Below are 21,768 nucleotides of genomic sequence, written 5' to 3' on the forward strand. Positions count from 1 at the left end.
ATTAACTTATTATTAAAAATTATTTGTTCATTTTTATATAATATATTATGATTATAACTTTTCTACATTTTAAGATGTATATTGATATATATTTTTTTGAATTATATATTATACACTGTCCATTTTTAGTTGAACATTTGCTCAGTAATAAAGAATGACCAGTTACTTCAGTAATAATGAATGACCAGTTACAATAAGTTGTGTTTAATGTAACTGGTCATCCACTTATTAGTGAACAAATGTTTAACTTTTTAGTTGAACTTTTTTTTTATGAAATAATTTTTGGCCATTACAAAATGTAGAAATACTTGAATAATACCACTCAATAAATTTTACTATTGTTTTGCATCAAAACATTTTTGTTTTTTTGTTTTTTGGTGAACATCCAAGCATATCCACCAATAAATAACCACATGGATATATAATCAAGGTGTTCAAGTCTATATATATCCATGTGGTCATTTAATGTAACTGGTCATCTACTTATTAGTAAACAAATGTTCAACTAAAAATAGACAGTGTATAATATACTAATTCAAAATAAAAAAAATATAGCAATATACATTTTAAAATGTAGAAAAAAATATAGCAATATACATTTTAAAATGTAGAAAAAATATAATATAATCATATTATATTGTATAAAAATGAACAGATAAATTTTTTATAATAACTAGCTAAAATTGTTACAAAAAATAAAAGAATAAAAAAATAGTTTCTTGAAAAGGAGAAGAGAGACAGAGAGAGAGAGAGGTGAGATGTGTTTAGTTTGGTGAGGGAGTAATATGTAATTTTGAAGGGGAAAAGTATAGGAGTAGCACAACGTAGGTGTGGATACAAATTTCTCTTAAGATTATAATGATATATTCAACTATATCGTTGCACTACTAACCAATCAGAAAACAGATGTAAAAAAGTAATGTTACAAGTGGCAATAATGCAATATTTTCATAGAAAACTACAAGAAGAATTGAGTGGACTTTTGTGCAAGTAAAAAGATTTGTGTGGACATTTATTTCAAAAGAAACTTATCCGCAATGCATTCCACGAAGCCATATACATGGAAGCAAACCACGCAGAAACATCTCCTATATATGTTGTCTCTTATCAATGATCACAATCCAAAAATAAATTAATATATATATATAAATTGAGTGGACTTTTGTCAATTACAACAAGAATTGAGCGGACTTTTGTGCGAGTAAAAAAGATTTGTGTGTGGACATTTATTTCAAAAAAAAGTTATCCGTAATGTATTTCAAAAATAAATTTATATATATAAAAAATAACCCAAGACTGAAAAATATTTAACAAAGTAACGTTTGACCAAACATTATCTATTTACTACAGGATTTTTAGTAAATTCTGGTCCATTATACCCTTTCACCTTCTTCTTCTTTCCTCTTTTTTCTTTCTTTTTTCTCGCCGACAAATCTTTTTTTTTTTCTGCTTCTCCCTTCTCTCTCCTCTCAGCTACTGAAACCCATTTCTTTTGGGTTAGCCAACCCCCAATTTCTATTTTTTGCATGATCCACATCAGTTTCTACCGCTCCCTCTCACTGGATCTCTACAACCGATCTTGTTCCCAATTGTGGGAATCTATCTGTTTCTCGAAAGCCCAAAATTTTCTTTCATTGGTTCTCTTCTTGCTCATATCGGATCTCAATTTCTACCACAGAATATCCAGTTTCTGTAAGTTTTGATTTCCTTCATATAATATTTTATGATGCAGCAATACCTTTGTTTTAAACTTGCTGCATTTTTGATTAGCACTCTATTTTGAAATATTGTTTATGTCAACATGCTTTTCTGTTCGAAAGCACGTTAGGTTTTTTTTTACAAATTTTAAGTTGTTCTTCTAGATGACAAGTTACTTTTATTTGATACATGTCATTTCACAAATTACCATGATTTCTTTCGAAAATATCTTGCTATTTTATAAAATTGCATGATTTTCCTGTTATATATCTTGCTATTTTACAGAATTACATGATTTTCCAACAACTATACACAGTCAACAAAAACACTATAGCCACTATCACCATCAACATTATTTTATCAACACCACCACCATTGCCCACCACTACGACAGTGATATCCACCACATCCATCAGATCTCTAACCTCCTCCATGTTTTTTGTATTTACCACCGCCATCATCGTCAACTTTGTACCCACCATAATAGTTTCTCTAAAGCTTACTATTTTCTTTTTTACTGGTTCATCGGTTCACCGCATCAGATCTGTAACATCATCCATTCTTTCATATTCGCCACCGTCATCTTAATAACCACCACATAGTTATTATTTCTCCCTCCGCTTCATTTTGTAAAAACCATGATATAAAAGGGATATTTTAGTATTTAACCTATTTCATAAAACTTTATTTGCCTAAAGTTTCTGACACAACGTTATTCTCTTTATTTTAAAAAAAATCTATAGTCATCTACTAATATTACTCTAATTTTTTAATAATAACTAGCTAAAAGTGTTATCAAAAATAAAAGAATAAAAAAAGAGTCTCTTAAAAAGGAGAAGAGAGAGAGAGGTGAGATGTGTTTAGTTGGGTGAGGGAGAAATATGTAATTTTGAAGGGGAAAAGTATAGGAGTAGTACAAAGTAGGTGTGGATGTAAATTTCTCTTAAGATTATAATGATATATTCAATCATAGCATTACTAACCAATCAGGAAACAAACAGACGTAAAAAAGTAATGTTACAAGTGGCAATAATGCAATCTTTTCGTAGAAAATTACAACAAGAATTGAGTGGACTTTTGTGCGAGTAAAAAAGATTTGTGTGGACATTTATTTCAAAAGAAACTTATCCGCAATGCATTCCACGAAGCCACATACATGGAAGCAAACCACACTGCCACATCTCCTATATACGTCGTGTCTTATCATTGATCACAATCCAAAAATAAATTAATATATAGATACATATATATATATATATATATATACAATCTTTTCGTAGAAAATTACAACAAGAATTGAGTGGACTTTTGTGCGAGTAAAAAAGATTTGTTTGTGGACATTTATTTCAAAAGAAATTTTTTTGCAATGCATTCCACGAAGCCACATACATGGAAGCAAACTATGCAGCCACATCTCCTATATACGTCGTGTCTTATCAATGATCACAATTCAAAAGTAAATTTATCTATATATATACAATCTTTTCGTAGAAGATTACAACAAGAATTGAGTGGACTTTTGTACGAGTAAAAAAGATTTGTGTGTGAACTTTTATTTCAAAAGATTCTTATCCGCAATGCATTCCACGCAGCCACATACATGGAAGCAAACCACGCAGCCACATCTCATATATATGTCGTCTCTTAGCAATTATCACAATCCAAAAATAAATTAATATATATACAATACTAATTCCACTTCTTCTTCTCCCTCGCCCCATACTGTAAACTTTTCCGCCACAAATGTCAGGTTTAAAGTAATTTGTGGATCTCTACATCAAGTTTAAGGTAATTTGTGGATCTCTCTCGCTCTGTCTCTCTCCAGATGTTTTTGATGATATTCTCATATATATACAAATATTATTTTATTTATTAGTAACTGTTTTTTATAATCATTCAATTTAGGAGTGTATATATTCTTCTCTAAGCTTAGAGAGTGAGTACTCTTCATTGTTATAGTCTTATACTCTAATATCAAAATATTATGTGAAACTAAAAAGTAGTGCTAGGCAAAATATATAAGGACTCTTCTTTTACTTTATTGCCTTGATTAATAGTTAGGGTGCTTTGGTGATTTTAGGTAGTGCAGTTCTATATTTTCAATGTATTTATCTTGTTTTTTCTGTTGTGTGGTTAATCGTCCACTTGACATGCTATGCTGTTTATATTTATCTTAAGGTTATCAAATATTGACTTTTATATAAACTATCCCTTTTTGTATAGGAAACAAAATGAGTTTTTGGTATATCATTATTGCAATCGTATTCTTTGCATCACTCATTGCGAAGAGCACGAAAAAGACAAAGAACAATCTGCCACCCGGACCACCTAGACTTCCTATAATTGGTAACTTGTACCAGTTGGGAACGAAACCTCAACGTTCGATGTTCAAATTATCTGAAAAATATGGGTCTCTAATGTCCCTAAAGTTTGGATATGTCTCTGCTGTTGTGGCGTCAACTCCCGACACAGTGAAAGATGTCTTAAAAACGTTTGATGCCGAGTGTTGTTCGAGACCTTACATGACCTATCCTGCAAGAATTACATACAATTTAAAAGATCTTGCATTTTCTTTCTATAGCAAATATTGGAGAGAAGTACGAAAGATGACGGTTGTTGAACTCTACACAGCAAAAAGGGTAAAATCATTTCAACATATAAGACAAGAAGAAGTTGCCTCTTTTGTCCAATTCATGATACAATCTGCTTCATTGGAGAGACCGGTCAACTTGAATCGCAAGTTAGTGAAACTCTCTGGGAGTGTGATTTGTAAAGTTGGATTTGGGATATGTCTAGAAGGAAGCAAACTTGAGAATGCTTATGAGGAAGTCATTCAAGGAGCCATGGAGGTGCTAGGGAGCTTCGCAGCAGCGGATTACTTCCCAGTTGTTGGTAAAATCATTGATAGGATCACAGGGTTACACAGCAAATGTGAGAAGGTTTTTAAGGCATTGGATTCATTTTTTGATCAATCTATACAACAACTAGAGGATCCTAGTAATAAAGATGATATCATTGACTTGCTCCTTAAGATGGAACGGGGAGAGACTGGACTTGGAGAATTTCAACTTACCCGAGACAACACCAAAGGGATTTTGTTGGTAAGTAAATGTATAACCTCTCTTTCAATAAATGTTTTCTTCACATGTTGCAAAAAAAAATTAAAATTTTGTGTCTTTAATTATTTCAGAATGTTCTTATTGCTGGAGCAGACACTTCTGGCCACACTTTGACATGGGCGATGACACATTTAATTACAAACCCAAGAGTTCTAAAGAAAGCGCAAGCTGAGGTCAGAGAAGTGATCAAAAACAAAGACACTATCACAGAAGAAGATATAGAACGACTCGAGTATTTGAAAATGGTTATCAAAGAAACACTAAGGATAAACCCACTTGTGCCACTTCTAATACCAAGAGAGGCTTCAAAAGATATAAAAATCGGAGGTTATGACATTCCAAAGAAAACGTGGATCTATGTCAACATATGGGCTGTTCATAGGAATCCAAACGTTTGGAAAGATCCAGAAGCTTTCATCCCGGAGAGGTTTATGGATAGCGAGATTGACTATAGAGGTCTAAACTTTGAGCTCTTGCCATTTGCTAGCGGAAGGAGAATGTGCCCAGGTTTAGGAATGGGTATGGCTTTGGTACATGTGACTCTCATCAATCTTCTCTACCGTTTCGATTGGAAGCTTCCACAAGGAATGAAGGTAAAAGATGTTGATCTTGAAGAATCATATGGACTTGTTAGTCCTAAGAAAACTCCGCTTCAGCTTATCCCTGTCCTTACCCAATGGTCTTGACTTTAGTTTTTTATTTCATAGTACAAAATAAATAATGTGAAAATCTTATATAATTACCATATTAAGGAAATGTTTGTTCAATCCAATAATGTTTGTTCAATCCGATATCTTGTAGCGTAAAGACAACCTTTTTTGGGACTATTACTACCGAATCAAATGACGGAAACAAAAAGTCGGGTACAAAATTTTACTACGACTAGAGCTTAGCAGTAATTCATAGTTGTCGAGTGCTCGTGAGCTCCAAAACCGTATTTCAACCCCATGAACTTATCCAAACAAATATAGTAGCAACTCTCTTTTTTCATAACGAACTTGTTATATAAAATATAGTTTCCGAAACACATGAAACAAAAAAAACAAGTAAAGCTAAGAGCCAATTTACTCATTTTCCACCAAATCATAAGACCCAACTCTGTTACTTAGCTTAAAGCCAACATGTGCCAAGGTTATAAAATTTGCTTTACTGAATTTATCGAAGAAAATCGAATCATATTGCTTAGGCCTTCGCCTTCCCGCTTGCTCTTCGTTTACTATGCCAGGCTCGGTTCCTGTCGCCATTGATGGGGTTCTTATGAGCAGCAATGGAGCATTGGTCAGGCCTTCCACTCTTTGCATTCATCTCCATTTGCACTCTCCTTCGTCTCATCCTGTTCTCAAGCCTCATTCCTTTAAGGGCTCGAGCCCTTCGCTCTGTCTCCAACGCTTGTGTGAAGTTCCATATCCGGACTATGCCTTCTTCACCTCCACACACTATACGGTCACAACCCACATCCACAGAGAACAAGTTTGATCCGAACCCGTGCAGCATTCTTTGTGGCGGTTCCACCGTACTCGAAGAAACTCTTTTGGAATAACCATGACAGTTAGTCTTCAACAGCTTCCTGACATCGATAAGTGCAAGTTTACCGTCACCAGATGCTGATACAAGCCAGGGAAACTCAAAAGAAAGAGAGTAGACAGGACTAGTGTGAGGCATCCACTGAGATATGAGTACAACGCTTGTTTCACTACCGTATCTTCTGATTTCAAACATTTTAATCCCTCCATCTTCTCCACCAGTAAACAGGAAATTCCCAGTATGGCTTCTTGCCAGAGAGTAAGTGGTACCCTCATGAGCATCATGGATGATTGCCAGTGGAGTCTCACTGCCAATGTCCCAAATATATACATCAGAGCCTGACGTGCTAGCGAGGCTGGTTTCATGAGGTGTGAGTCCCCAAACCCAATCACTATGCCTCAGGGTTTTGACACAGTTCATTGAAGATCGATCCCATACACGAACAGACATGTCCCAGGAACCGCTAAAGATATTTTTCATATCCAGGGCAAGAGATGTAATGGGACCTTCATGTCCCCATAGCCGAAACTCGGTCTTCTCTTTGTGAAAACCAGTGAGATCAAACAAATTCCGGAGACCATCCAGTGATTTCCAGCAATGAATAAACCCATCAGTACCGCCAGCAACCAACAGCTTTGTGTCAGCGGAAACAGCCCTAATTGTGCAACCGAGTGGTTTAGACGCTGCAATAGACAAACCTTCTTCCAAGTCCCACATCCGAACAATGGAATCATATCCAGANACCATGACAGTTAGTCTTCAACAGCTTCCTGACATCGATAAGTGCAAGTTTACCGTCACCAGATGCTGATACAAGCCAGGGAAACTCAAAAGAAAGAGAGTAGACAGGACTAGTGTGAGGCATCCACTGAGATATGAGTACAACGCTTGTTTCACTACCGTATCTTCTGATTTCAAACATTTTAATCCCTCCATCTTCTCCACCAGTAAAAAGGAAATTCCCAGTATGGCTTCTTGCCAGAGAGTAAGTGGTACCCTCATGAGCATCATGGATGATTGCCAGTGGAGTCTCACTGCTAATGTCCCAAATATATACATCAGAGCCTGACGTGCTAGCGAGGCTGGTTTCATGAGGTGTGAGTCCCCAAACCCAATCACTATGCCTCAGGGTTTTGACACAGTTCATTGAAGATCGATCCCATACACGAACAGACATGTCCCAGGAACCGCTAAAGATATTTTTCATATCCAGGGCAAGAGATGTAATGGGACCTTCATGTCCCCATAGCCGAAACTCGGTCTTCTCTTTGTGAAAACCAGTGAGATCAAACAAATTCCGGAGACCATCCAGTGATTTCCAGCAATGAATAAACCCATCAGTACCGCCAGCAACCAACAGCTTTGTGTCAGCGGAAACAGCCCTAATTGTGCAACCGAGTGGTTTAGACGCTGCAATAGACAAACCTTCTTCCAAGTCCCACATCCGAACAATGGAATCATATCCAGAAGTGAAAACGAGCTTGGCAGAAGCTAAGAGAAAAACAGTCCGGACTGCTTCAGTGTGACCATAGAGGGTATCAATACTATAACGTCCTAAAAACGTCCAACTCCTAAATTCCCTTTCAACAAACAGCTCTTTCCATGATCTCTCATTAGAAAATCCTGAACTTGCAGCCCCTAAAACTAGAGGGAGTCCCCATCTCTCACGATAGAACTCCTTCCAAGCGTGATGCTCAGATGCTAACCTATGCAGACAAGTTGAAACACAGGACACTAAACCTAACTCCTTCGGGTCAAGACAACTAAGAATCTCAGATATCAATGCGTGAGGCAAATCAATAATGGTAGTAGACAAATCCTTGTCAGCGAGCAACTGTTTGGAGCCACTGGGCAATAAAGTTACCTTCTTTTTCTGACAAGACAACTTCACACTCGGAATCTCAACAGACCCATTCTCAATTCTCAGATTCAGAGAATCAGACTCACTTCTTTCTTCGTTCGAAATCTCTCCAATATTCGATGAATCAATCCCAACTTCAAATGCCATGAAATAGCCAGCCAGCGTCTGATTGCAGCCCGGAACACCCAAAGCAAAAAAGAGCTTCTCACGAATCCTAACCGGATCTGTAAAATCTACAAATAAAAATTCAGCTACAGCTTGAAGAACAAAAAAAAAACGAGAAAAACCATTCATCAATTCAACGAAACCAAATAAAAATTCAATTTTGTAGCCTTAAACATCATACAACGAAGCAAAAAACGAAGAGATTCGTAAATTGTTTAGCTAAAACGAAACAAAGGAACAGAAGAAATCCCTAGAAACAGAGATGAAACCCTAATAAAAAACAACAAGAGTCGAGACCAAGTTCGTACCTTTAGTAAATCAAAGCAAAGCTAATCGTAACAGAGGAGAAATTTTTCGCCGAGAGATTACGTAGCCCTAATTCCCCATTGATGAAAATGAAACTAAAGATGGAGAACCAACCACCAAGCAATTGAATGTTTTTTTTTTTGTTTCCTGGTCCCGGGACGGTGCTATATTAACCGTCGGATGGAAACAAATCAAACGATCCAGATCGTACGATATAATCTATTTAGTTTATTATTTTATTTTATTTTTTATTTGATCCTATTTTTTCTGCTTTATTTTCTCAAATTTTTCAAAAATTCCATATTTTCACCTCCTCCTTCTCCTCTCTCACACAAGCGATTAAAAATGTCAGAATCTTCCTCAACCCATCATGACTCACCACCACCACCTCCGACGAACAACGCCGAATCAGAAACCAACACCGTAACAAACGATTCAGAATCCAACACAAAATGTCAAACAGCGATCCAATCCTTAGCCACGATCATCACAACAACAACAACAAACATCCCTTCCACAATCTCTGCCCTCCTCGACGACGAAACCGTCTCCACCGCGATCTCCTCTCTTCTCCAACGTCCAGACTCAGGCGCCGGAGACAACAACCTCTGCCGTTGGCTCTACGATACGTTTCAATCCACGGAGCCTTCGCTACAGCTTCTCGTTCTCCGATTCGTTCCTTTGATCGCTGGTCTATACCTCTCTCGTGTCCCTCTCCGTCAGCCACAAGCTGGATTCGAAGCCGTGTTGCTCGCTCTCTACGCTCACGAAACAACCTCACGCGCCGGTCAAGCGATCACCGTCAACATCCCCGATCTATCGCATCCCAGTATTTACCACGAGTCCACCAAAGGTCTGACGAAGAACAACAACAACAACAACTCGACGTGCCTCAACATCGCTGTGCTCTCCTCCACGTTGGATCCACACGGGACGGTTAGATCCACGCGCCGCGCTAGGATCGTCGGTGTCGCGTTGGAGCTTTACTACAGCAAAATCTCGAAGATGACACGCGAATCCAAGCTTAATTTCTGCGAATCGTGTGAGAAATGGGCGGGGCAAAACGGTGAGACGGAGCAGTCTTCGTCGCGGGCTGTGATTCCGACTTTGACCGATGATTCGTGGAGGGAAGAAGAGAGTGTTGTTGTGGCTATGGGAGGAAGATCTGAGAGAGATAGCGGAAGGATTCCGTTGCCGTGGGAGCTTCTGCAGCCGATTCTGAGGATCTTAGGGCATTGTCTCTTTGGGCTCAAAGGTGAAGATAGGGAATTATCTGAGGCGGCGAATAAAGCTTGTCAGAGTTTGTATCTCCGGTCACTGCATGATATCAATTCCAAGGCGATTCTGGCTACCGGAAGTCTTCTCCGGCTTCGGGAGATGGCTCTTGATCCTAAAAACCAAATCGATCACACTGAGATCTCGAACGACGCCGTTATCACCGTTTGATTTCATTTTTTTTAGTCACCGGTTCAAATTGTCAAACCAAAAAAGTTTTTTTTTTTGTTTTTTTTTTTTTAAATGTAAGGAGAGGCCACGATCTATAATGATTTTTTTCGCGTTTTACCATATAAACGAAGAGGTCATTGTGAAACTGAGGACCTTATTATTAGTTTGATAAAACAAAAACTAGAACATCTCAAGGGAAAAGATCCTGCATGTCGATGATGTCTGCAAGAACACCAGCTGCAGTCGTGTCGTTCCCAGCTCCAGCACCTTGAATCACCAAAGGCTGCTCCTTGTAGCAACGGCTATATATCTCTACCTGCAGTTTTCCAATCACTTCAATCATTTTTACTGACTAGACAATCTAAAGGCAAATATTGTGTATGCGTTCTTGCGAGAGTGGCCAAATGAACCAATCTTATATATATGAGAAACTCTTCCATGAGGAAGGGCACTGGTGAGCCGTTTAAACTAGAGTATTTGCAGTTTAAAAGAGATTTATCAAATAGAGTCTTATAACAAACTTACTATATTGTCACTGCCTTTTAGCCGTCCCAATGGTGAATCTTTTGAAACTTCTCGAATGCCAACTTGAACGCTGCAGAGGGACCACGAAATTCAAAATCACACTAGACCAACAATTCCAAAAGTGTACACTAGCATTCTATGGGTGATTTTAAAAGCATATGTCTACCCAAAAAAAAATTATTTAAGGTATTGAATGTTGACTGTACTAAAAAAGTTGGGTTCTGGAAACAGGGAGAGTAAAGGTAACTGTTATTACCTTGAACCTTCAATCACACAGACATAACGAAGCACACACCCGTTTGATGAAGCTCTTTTAACTCTCTCCTCAATACTCTGATCAAGTTTTACTATTCCATTATGGAGGAAATCATCCACAGATATGACTCCAGGTCCCATCTCTTCGGGATACAAGCTCTCTATCTACAAAGTAACAATAAAAACTATAAAGGTTATGTTCAGGAGAGAAAGGATGAAAGGAGTCTTGTTAGGAGCCATTTTTTGGGGATCAAGAAGGCAGAACCAAAATTTAGACAAGACTGAGATCAGCATGTCTACAGCCCAATTCAACCTCATCATCAAAGACAAAAATGAACTAGACTTCTCCAGTCAAAAATTCATCTGGACACTCGACGAGAGTTGGTTCATCAGACATAAAACACAGCACCAAGTAGGAAAGATAAAAGATAAAGAGCTTTGAATGAGGCACCTTTATGCTATCCATAACTATCCTCTTCCCAAGAAGTCGAGCAAGAATCAAACCCTATCACGACAGAAACAAAGAAAGTTCAATACCATCAAAGTTTGTATTAGTTATATTCTCGTCAACAAATAATTTGCTTCAAAATGAAAAGATATGGGAGTTTCAACGCATAGTCTTTTTAATCGCAGCGAGATGGTAAAACAGAAAAATTGGAGGAATTGCCTACCAATAGCATCAGGAAATCAGATTCAAGAAAGAAAGAAAAATTGTTCACATAACACCAAACAAATCTACTGCCTTTTTTTGAACATTACTCGAATTAGATGAAGACAGCAATCTGCCGTGTGGACTGGAGATAACCTCACGGTCCTCACCTATATTAATAAAGGTACATATGCACTAGACATTACATCTATCTGTTCATACCTTTCTAGCAACATCCATGCCACTGAGGTCGTCACGTGGATCTGTGGAGAAAACATCATATTTAGAATATTCAGACATGATGTTTATTTTGATCTATAGCAGGTAGGTTTTCCCAAGGCTAAACCAACTATGATGCACTATAAGATCAAAGTAAGTTAGAGATTATTGTTGAGCTACCAAACAGCTTATGGAGTGTAGAAAGGCAGATAAAGAGATATCGACTCATTATATTGCTGCTAAAAGAAAGCAGTTAACCATCAACCAGACGAAAACAAAAGATATGTGCCATGATGACTAAAATAAAGTTGGACAAACCCGGTTCAGTGTACCCCAGTGTTTTGGCAGCTCGAACAACTTGGCTTAGAGGCTTGCCATCTTCAAGCTCACTCATTACATATCCCAAGGTACCTAGCATTAATCGAACACGGATACAAAGAGACATTAATAAATAATAAATGCATATATCGGGATAAGAAGTACGATAAACATCTATAACACTATGATGGTAAGATGAATTGCATCTGAAGTGTGATTACCGCTCAAACTACCGACAATTCTATGAACAGGGTCTCCAGAAGAAATTATGCGGCTCAAGGATGCAATGACAGGAAGACCAGCACCAACCTATAAATAAACATATGTCAGATGCTAAAGCTGAACAAAATTCACTACCTATCATACCAAATGACAACATTTTTACAACTAGTTTCACTTTCGATTTCAGATGACGATTAGATGTAAACTAATAGTGTTACTCTATACATAAGCTGTGTTTCACATACAGTAGATTCGTGGCGGATGAATCGCGGATGCAAAGCCAATTTATCATAATGTTCCTGCGCAGAAGACAAGGTGAGAGAAAATATGAGTCATTCGAACTACTTCACAAACTACATTAGCACAGAACTATTATGAGTCATTTCGAACTAGATTAGCTGAGAATCTTTTTTTCTAGTTTTCTCCTACTATCTAGGGTATGTCCAGTTGTAAAAAACAGGATAGATGTGCGCAAAGAGCAATCTGGAGAAACTAGATTGGTCTAAATATTATTTTCCAAAAGAACCTAAATCAGCAAAGCAAGTTCTTCTTCTTAAATCAACATAAAGTACTGGTTCAAGACTCTGTCCTGTCTCTGAATATACATGCTCGCACTAATGATACACCATAATAAAACCAAAGGAGAAGAGAAACAGTTACAGTGAACAGTTCGCTACCTATGCCTGCACATTCATAGCAGAAGCAAAACATGCAAAAATGCAATACTAGTAATAAGAAGTTACCAGTGAAGAAGTAAGAGGCTTCTTATTTGCCAAGACAACGCAGCAACCCAAGTCAACTGCCTTCACCAATATTTCAACCGTTTCCATGCTGGCTGAGATATCCAAAACAGCTAAACCTATAATCAAATACATGAGTTTTTATCAATCAGAAGCTACTTTGGGACCCAAAACTAGCATTTGATCCTTTCAAAATAACAGTTTAATCTCAACCTCATGTTTTGGTAACACAAACCTGTAGATTTACCCAGACGTTTTGCAATTTCTTCTGTTTCCCTTTTTGCCTCGGATCCATTGAACACCTGACATCCACCTTTTTCAGAGGATAGAAAACATAACATTATTCAGTTAATAATCCATAAAACAAACTCATGAGGAAACACAATGATATGTTAAAAGAGTTACCTGAAGCCCCCAAGTTCGATAATGGAGACCCAGTTGATTTGATATGACAAACTTCTGACAAGAGTTCATCATTCAATTCTTCTTTGAGCACATCCATTGAAGCAACTAAGGATTTACTATCACATACTCCAACCACCCGTAAATGAACTCCCTAGCAAATTAGGGGAAATTATTTCAACATTTGTGAAAAAAAAAACCTAGATGAAGATGATAATGCACATGAATAATTGCTCATAGAAGTAAGACGATCCAGGAGCAAAGATTGGAGAAACCACATTTAGTTATAGGATTCATTATCACTCATTTACACATGAGGAAATCGAGGTATAGAGAAACAAGTGTAAGTGAGGAGAAGAGAGTAATAGGCAAAGAACCATATCGGCGTGAAGCGATCGGCAAGAGACGATGTGTTGAAGAAGGTGGCGACCAACGCCTCCACAGCCCATCAGAAGCACCGGGATCTTCTTCATCCTTCCTTCGTTTTTTTTTTTTTACGGTCTGAGAAAAAAAACCACTAAAAAGACTAAAACCTTTGGTTTTTATTTAGTCGTCCACTAAAATCGATTTTATTTTCATTACATTTGGTTTGAAATCATTTTGGTAATTTTGTTGTGGTAAATTTCATAAGATTAACCCCAACGAAAAAAAAAATGTCACCTTGCTTTCAAATAAGCAGATTCTAAAGAGAGAATTTGTAAATGTTAAAAACAAAATTAAATAGTGTATTTTACTATTTTGAATAATAACATACATTTTCAAAATTAGGATTTCATTTGTTTTAACGTGTAGTTACAAAATATCCTAAGAAAAAAAAACTTATAAAAAGCTTTCAAATCAAATTTTTTGTTATCATTTGGTGAATATATATATAGTATATATATATATACTTATTTAGCATATAAATACCTAAAACCAAAAAAAAATCAAGCAGAGCCGAAAAAACATTAGAGATTAACTCCAACAAAAATCTAAATAAAAAAGAGATTTTCGGGAGGTGGTATTTTTCACAGACTGCTTCGATTTGGTGAAGATGCACTATAAAAAAGTGCATATTACATCAACTAAATTGTATCAAAAGGTTAAGTGATATTAATTTGTATTGCTTATTTATAATTGATACCAAAAATAAAATTTAGCATCGATTGTAATAATTGATATTCTTATTGACTTGTACGGCATCAATAAACTAAAACTGATGCAAACTAATATAATTTTGTATCACTTTCGGTTATTGATATAAATATTTATAAATACATCACTTAAATAATCGGTGTATTAATTCATTTATCTTAACATCATTTTGTAAATGATAAAAAAATTACATCAATAAAAGGTGATGCTAATAAGATTATACTAATTATATCAAAACTAATTTTGTGATTTAGTTCAATTGTTAAAAGTTAAAACTGATGACAAAAAAAAAAAGTGACCGACTCATTTTTAATTCATATTGCACAAGTGACAAACGATTACTAGTATTACATAAGTGACAAAAATAGTTTGAACTAACAAAAAATTATTATATGCATGCTTCTATAGAACTAACGCTAAAACATATATTGTAGTACTTCTAGTGCTATAAAAACTGGTATCATTTCTTTTATTTGATGCTAAATTTTTTAAAAGTTTACAGCAGTTTCTTTAAATGAAAATAACCGATCTATTACTTTTTTTATGATTTCTTTTTTTCCATTTTTAAGTCTTAGTTTTCTCGGTAATTGTTTTTTTTTTGCGAAAGAGAATATCTATTTTTCATGTTTCCCTAAAATTACGTAAATCAAGTACAAATCTATAGAAAATCCTATGAGATACTTCCGTTTCCTTCGCTAACAGTTTCGTTTATTCAATAATTACTTCTTACTCTCCTATATTAACTTTGGACGATTTGATGAACATCCACAAAGGATAGAAGAGAAGAGATGTTCCAAAGCATGTTCAAGGTAAGCACTATATTGTTTTTTAACTTGTAATTTTCTCTATAATTTATTAGAAAAAATCAATTTATCTGTAATTGATTAAATTTTATAATCTTTGAATGTTTCTCAAGTTTAATTTTCAGATCTGTTCGACTATTCAAGCTTAGTCTTCATTGATCGACGTGTTCAAAAGTCTGATACACAACACATCTGAAATAGAGTCTCATTGATGAGATGATGATCTAGTAAAGGTTCTGCATTTAGTGGCTGCTTGAACGGTGTATTTTTGATCGACAAGGGTGATGATGAAGCAAATTGTAAGATGGTGAAGTAGCTTATGCCTACGTCTGCAAGACTTTTTTTTTCTTTTTCTTATTTAAGTTTATTTTGGCAGCAGTTGTAAACTTGTTTGTATAGTTTAGAAGAACAGAGATTTAATTTTTCTATAAGCTCATACTTTTAGGGTTTAGCTTGAATTTCGAGCAATGTACCGTACATATTTGTTTTCTCTTATATGAAATTTAAGATATTTTAACATCATTTTATATAATATTATTTTTATTTAGTATTATTTGTTATTATTGGAAGGAATTGATACATTTATTATAATTATTTATAAAAATCGACAACAATTTTTATATCAATTATTTTAACTGATATAAATATTCAACATCATTTTTTGTAAATGACACAATTATTGGAATCACTTAATCCAATTGACACTAACTTTTACATCACTTATTTATAATTGATACAAATTTAACATCAATTTTTATAACCGTAACAAATATTAACATCATTTATATTAATTGATATAAAACTAACATTACTTTTTGAAATTGATGCATATTAACATCAATTTCAAAATGATGCAATTATTTAGGTCAAATGATATAAAATATTGGCATCAACAGAATATAAATCACTCAACTAAATGATGTAAAATTAATTTGCATCAATTATAAGTAATACAAATATATAAAATAAATGATTCAAAACACATGTTTTTTTGTAGTGATGGTGTTTTCGCCTCAGGATTGGCCCGCCTTCGCAACATACCTAGACGACATCAAAACTGACAGGGAGGAGTTTTCTTCTTTTTCTTTGGTTCAGGTATCTAGAAATGCTAATGTTCGTGCGGATTCGTTGGCACGTCGAGCGCGTTCCGTTCCGTAGCGTATTTTGTTTGTAAACAATGTTCCACAAATTGGCTCGTTTGAGTTGATTTCTTTTTTGTTGACAAAAAAAATAACATTTAGTTATATCTGTATAATCAATATGCATTATTGTTAATGTATTACAAAAGCATTTGACAATGGAAACAACAAACGGAACATTGGAGAAGAAACATGAGATGAGGTCAGAATAAAATGCTAGCATGTGCATGAACCAAAAACTTCCAAACATCCGACAGCCGATTCACATTCTGACGGGCAACTACAACCTCCTTCACATCCCGAGCAATCGCCGCTATAAAAGGTTCGAGCAAAATATTAGTAACTTTTGTTTATATTCTATCAAAAGTCAAATTCTATCAAAATTTATAAACTAATACCAACCTGCAGTTTGGACAACATGGGGCATAAACTTCTGATGTCTTTGTTTCAATGTCGTCTTCTTCGGAGTTCATAGTTTGAATCGGTGGAGCTGCACGCACGCATATCACCAAAGAAATAAGATAGCTAGCTTAATAATATATATATAAACTTTAAGAAAATGCAAGGTTGTTTGTTTTTCACCTTCGATTGTGGAGGAACTCATGATTTGGATCCTTGTATTTTGAGAAGATTGCTAGCTAATTATTGTAATTTATAATGATGTCAACGGGGAAGTCCTGTTCTTTTTTTTTTTTTGGTTATTGATCGTTTCTTCATCATAAAAAACTCCAAATACTGAAACTTTCAACTTGTAAATGTGTAATTTGTTTCGTTGTAGAAATTTACAAGTTTTGAAACTTTCCAAATAAACAAATTCAAATTGTGCCCAAGTGGATCAAGTGAAGAAACAATATTAATGGGATTGGACATCATCAAACATGAAACAATATTCAAATTACTAATTAGTTTGGTTTTATTTCCCATGAACTTTTAATTTTGTTCGGTTGGACCGATTCCTATTCTAAAAATTAGAATTCGTTGGTATCTCTTTTCTTCCTATAAATAATCAATATACGTTATTGTTAATGTATTACAAAAACATTTGACAATGGAAACAACAAACGGGGAACATTGGAGAAGAACACATGAGTTGAGATCATAAATAAAATGCTAGCATGAACCAAAAACTTGCAAACATCCGACAACACATTCTGATGGGCAAGTGCAACCTCCTTCACATCCCGCGCAATCCCTATAAAGGTTGGAGCTAAAAATTAGTAACCCTTTTTTTTTTTTTGTAACCTTGGTTTATATTCTATCGAAAATCAAATTATATCAATATAAATATATACTAATACGTACCAGATTGGACAACATGAGGCCAACACTTCTGATGCCTGTGTTTTAATGGCATCATCTTCTTCGGAATCCATGGTTTGAATCGGTGGAGCTGCACGCATAATTACCAAAGAAAATGGATAATTCATAAGGTGACGATTAATTATAAAAACTTAAGAAGGTTGTTTGTTTTTCACCTTCGGTTGTGGAGGAACTCATGATGACTTGATTTGGATCCTTGGATTTAGCAAGATTACTAGTAGCTACTTATACTTCTAATCTATCATGATGTTTAGTAGGAAGTCTTGTTCTCTTTTGGTTATCGCTTCTTTATCATAAAACTCCAAATTCTGAAACTTTCAACTTGTAAAATGCTAGTTGTTTCCGTTGGTCAAACTATGCATAAAATATATTGTGCCCAAGTGGATCAAATAATGAAACAATAATGGGATTGGTTGGGCATATCATAATTTTAGAAGAATAAAACCGGTTTACAGTTTCGAATGTGCTTTTTTATTTTGGTTCCATTGGACCGATTCCTATTACCCGCACCAAACCGGATCTGACCCGTCAGATGATCCGATTATCCGGTCTTGTTCGGTTATTAGGGTATACCATACACAGTGCACTGATTTGCTTCACGAGTTTCTTCTTCTCCTTCTTCCTCAGAACCTCAGATCTTATTGTTGAGAACTGAGTTCTTGATTAAATCTGCAACAAAGAGAAAGAAGAAATCAGTGAGTCGAAGAACAAAGAAGAAGAAGCAAAGCTCACGTTGTCGGAGAAGAGACGACGTGAAGAGAGGAGTCAAGGAAGGAGAAGAGCAAAGTCAACATGGACTTGTGTGTTGTTGTAATGGGCTGCAGAGTTGAAGAAAGGCCCAAATAAGTTAAAGTATAATGGACTTGTGTTTTGTTGTGTTTAGTTGTTAGAGTCTAAGTGTGTAAGAGTGATTGTTGAGAGTTGTTGTAGTTGTGTGGCTTGTGTGTAAGAAAGCAAGCCTATGATGTGTAAGAGTTAGTAACTAGGAGTGTGGTCTAATGTGTAAGAGTCATGATGGTCTTAAAGTATGGGAGCATGTGGGAGGTGCAACTAGTAGAAGTAGTATAAGTATGATGTGTGTGTTGTAAGAAAGTATCCTTGAGATCCAATAAAAAATGTAGACAATTAATGTGTGTTCTCTCTTCTCTCTTACAAATCGTTTGTCATATGAAAAGAAACAAAGAAAGAACAAGAGAGTAAAGAGAGAGTCTTTATGCTTCTGTTAGAGTAAGAGAAACAGAGCATACAAGTGAGTGTAAGGGAGATGGTGAACCTCTTAAGAAAGACTAAGAGGAAGATCCTGAAATGTCAACAGTTATTCTTGGCAATTTCCCCCATGGAATCCGAGAAGATTCAAATGTAAATCTTCCTTCCGATTCATATATTTCGCTTAATCGGAGACTCAGATCGACCTACAATTTTCGGATCCTGTTCTATATTCCGGTACAAGAAGAATGGATACTTTCACGGCGGAGGATCTATCGACGATCGGTGGAATAGCGACAGTATCGCTCCTTCACTCGTTTATTCCTACGCATTGGTTACCTTTCTCCATCGTTGGGCGTGCGCAGAAATGGACGCTTTCTAGAACACTCCTCGTCAGTATGTTCCCAATTTCTAATTTCCTTCGTTTCGATTTCTCCATTTTTTCTGACATTCATGCATGCGTGTTCGATGTTTCTGGAATTTTTAGTTGTTCTAAGGCATTGTTTGATTATGGTAGAAATGGATATTTAGGAATATAAAGGCATGAATTGAATGGATTCAACTGCTGCTTCAATGGTCTAAATACGTGTATATGTTGTGATGAGGTTCTTCATTGGTGAGACTAGCGTAGAGTATATTGAAACGATGACTTGGGAAAAATAGTTTCTAAGTCTACTGATAACATATTTGTTTTAAGTTACCACAGATTTTTTAATTTAACAAAAAATCTGTTGTTTGATAAATGACCTATGTGAATACCGTATGTTATGGCAAGTTTTTTAAGCTATAATAGTTTTTTTATTTACTTCCAAAAATCTGGTGTTTGATAACAAATTTATTAGATGTAAAATGTAAATATAGTGACAACAGATTTGTTTTAAATTATATTCTTTTAGTCATATTTTTATTAATTATATTTTTTTATAAATCATATTATGAATCATATATTTAAAGCATATTTAATACATTTTAATTTTTCTAAATCATATTTAAAAAATTAACATCATATTTTATATATTATATTATATTTTCATAAATCTAATTTTAATACTTTTTATATACATTATTTTTTAGTTATAATTTCATACATTATATTTTAAATAAAACTTATTTAAACTATATAATCTTAAATTTCATATTTTTAAATCATATTTTTATACATAATATTTTTATAAACAATTTTTTGAATATTATTTTTATACATTATATTTTAAATCATATTTTCTTTAAAAATTATCTTTAAAAAATAAACATCATATTTTTTAATCATTTTATTTTTTTCATTAATCATATTTTTAAATCAAAATATTAAATGCTATATTGTATTTTCGTTTTAAAAAATACAAATTTTCTGGCTTTTTTGTCTATTTTTAATCATTTTATATATTTCATTAATCATATTTTAAATCAAAATATTAAATTCTATATTAAAAACAATTTTTCTGGCTTTTAGTCTATTTTTTAATTATTTTATATTTTTTATTAATCATATTTTAAAATCAAAATATTAAATGCTATATTGTATTTTCGTTTTTAAAAAAAATAAAAAAAAACGAAGAAATTTTCTAGGTTCTTAGTCTTTTTTACTCATTTTAGTTAATTGGATAGGATGGAGTATTAATCTAGCAATTAATTGCCAAATTTGTGTCAAACTAGTATATTTTCACTATAAAAAAGCAATCAAACAATAATGCGATTGGGGCATATATATCGTCAAACGCAAAAATTGTTTTAGTATCAAATGAGCTTTTATTTTGGTTCGGTTGGACAGATTCTTATTTAAAATTAGGATACTCAGTATACATTATTGACATTGTATTACAAAAAAACATTTGACAATGGAAACAACAAACGGGGAACATTGGAGAAGAAACATGAGATGAGGTCATAATAAAATGCTAGCATGAACCACAAGCTTGCAAACATACGACAGCCATTGCACAACATTCTGATAGACAAGTGCAACATCCTTCACATCCCGAGCAATCCCTATGAAGGTTGGAGCAAAAGTTAGTAACTTTGGTTTATATTATATCAGAAATCAATATATAAATATACCAACCAGATTGAACAACATGAGTTAAAAACTTCTACTGTCTGTGTTTTAAAGTCATCATGTTCTTCGGTGTCCATGGTTTGAAGCGGTGGAACTGCACGCATAATTACCAAAGAAAATGGATATTCATAAGGAGACGACTAATTATAAAAAAAAACTTAAGAAAATGGAAATTTGAATGTGGATATTGTTGATATGGGTTTCACCCAGCCTTAACAAGCTTTCCTACAGACCCACTATCGAAACAGTCACCCCAAAAACCCAGGAAGGCAGACCAACTAAAACCCACTTGTCGGGTCGATTAAGCTCCTAGAAGCCCAATTAAGACGGACAGCCCAATAAATGACAGCCCGAATAAGAACGATCGCCGACTTTACCTGAGGACAATCCCACATCGATCCCGAGGCAGAGAGGTGAAACGTCCCATCAGCTATAAATACCAAGGGAGCAGCTTGTAGAAGGCATCAAGTAACATCGGGCAAGAGTCAGGAGTAAATCCGATTCTAAGCTATAGTTCAGTTAGTCATTTTGAGAAGCACAATTCTCTGTAATTAGCCGAACGGCTTATAACGGTTATATTGTAATTCGACGATCTTTGACTATCTTAATAAAAGTCCTTTGTTTCACCCTTTCTATTATATCATCCTCGAGTTAGTAGCTA

The 21,768-nt window shown here is 34.9% G+C and overlaps 4 protein-coding genes and 2 long non-coding RNA genes across 9 annotated transcripts; 2 read left to right on the forward strand and 4 right to left on the reverse strand.

The window, feature by feature from the left end:
- LOC104770487 (cytochrome P450 71B14-like) lies at positions 1,408-5,608 on the forward strand. 3 transcript variants are annotated; one of them, XM_010494918.2, is made up of 4 exons: positions 1,412-1,692; positions 3,449-3,486; positions 3,922-4,799; positions 4,889-5,608. In XM_010494918.2, exons 3-4 carry the CDS (start codon positions 3,930-3,932, stop codon positions 5,501-5,503), a joined length of 1,485 nt encoding a protein of 494 aa, XP_010493220.1. In that variant the 5' UTR covers positions 1,412-1,692; positions 3,449-3,486; positions 3,922-3,929; the 3' UTR covers positions 5,504-5,608. The 3 variants fall into 3 exon arrangements, with proteins under 3 accessions (XP_010493219.1, XP_010493220.1, XP_019097815.1); XM_010494917.2 differs by lacking the exon at positions 3,449-3,486 and having other exon boundaries at positions 1,408-1,692; XM_019242270.1 differs by lacking the exon at positions 1,412-1,692 and having other exon boundaries at positions 3,291-3,486.
- LOC104770489 (F-box/WD-40 repeat-containing protein At5g21040-like) lies at positions 5,784-8,780 on the reverse strand. Of its 2 annotated transcripts, none has more exons than XM_010494920.2 (3): positions 8,676-8,780; positions 7,784-8,435; positions 5,784-7,056 (listed from the first exon to the last, which is right to left on the reverse strand). In XM_010494920.2, exons 2-3 carry the CDS (start codon positions 8,347-8,349, stop codon positions 6,000-6,002), a joined length of 1,623 nt encoding a protein of 540 aa, XP_010493222.1. In that variant the 5' UTR covers positions 8,350-8,435; positions 8,676-8,780; the 3' UTR covers positions 5,784-5,999. The 2 variants fall into 2 exon arrangements, with proteins under 2 accessions (XP_010493222.1, XP_010493223.1); XM_010494921.2 differs by having other exon boundaries at positions 7,784-8,426; positions 8,676-8,767.
- LOC104770488 lies at positions 8,829-10,139 on the forward strand. Its single transcript, XM_010494919.2, has one exon. The coding sequence runs from the start codon at positions 8,854-8,856 to the stop codon at positions 10,117-10,119; it is 1,266 nt and encodes a 421-aa protein (XP_010493221.1). The 5' UTR covers positions 8,829-8,853; the 3' UTR covers positions 10,120-10,139.
- LOC104770490 (bifunctional aspartokinase/homoserine dehydrogenase 1) lies at positions 10,213-13,962 on the reverse strand. The gene is made up of 12 exons (XM_010494922.2): positions 13,827-13,962; positions 13,453-13,603; positions 13,283-13,360; positions 13,051-13,166; positions 12,553-12,606; positions 12,307-12,394; positions 12,086-12,178; positions 11,771-11,811; positions 11,351-11,404; positions 10,901-11,064; positions 10,645-10,714; positions 10,213-10,435 (listed from the first exon to the last, which is right to left on the reverse strand). The coding sequence occupies exons 1-12, from the start codon at positions 13,920-13,922 to the stop codon at positions 10,310-10,312; spliced, it is 1,131 nt and encodes a 376-aa protein (XP_010493224.1). The 5' UTR covers positions 13,923-13,962; the 3' UTR covers positions 10,213-10,309.
- Positions 16,705-17,246, reverse strand: LOC104770492. Its single transcript, XR_764560.1, has 3 exons — positions 17,108-17,246; positions 16,928-17,015; positions 16,705-16,838 (listed from the first exon to the last, which is right to left on the reverse strand). It is a non-coding gene; the product is annotated as an uncharacterized LOC104770492 (long non-coding RNA).
- Positions 17,492-18,953, reverse strand: LOC104770493. Its single transcript, XR_764561.1, has 3 exons — positions 18,001-18,953; positions 17,828-17,915; positions 17,492-17,717 (listed from the first exon to the last, which is right to left on the reverse strand). It is a non-coding gene; the product is annotated as an uncharacterized LOC104770493 (long non-coding RNA).

This window comes from Camelina sativa, chromosome 20 (assembly GCF_000633955.1).
Source record: "Camelina sativa cultivar DH55 chromosome 20, Cs, whole genome shotgun sequence".
Classification (NCBI taxonomy): Eukaryota; Viridiplantae; Streptophyta; class Magnoliopsida; order Brassicales; family Brassicaceae; genus Camelina; species Camelina sativa.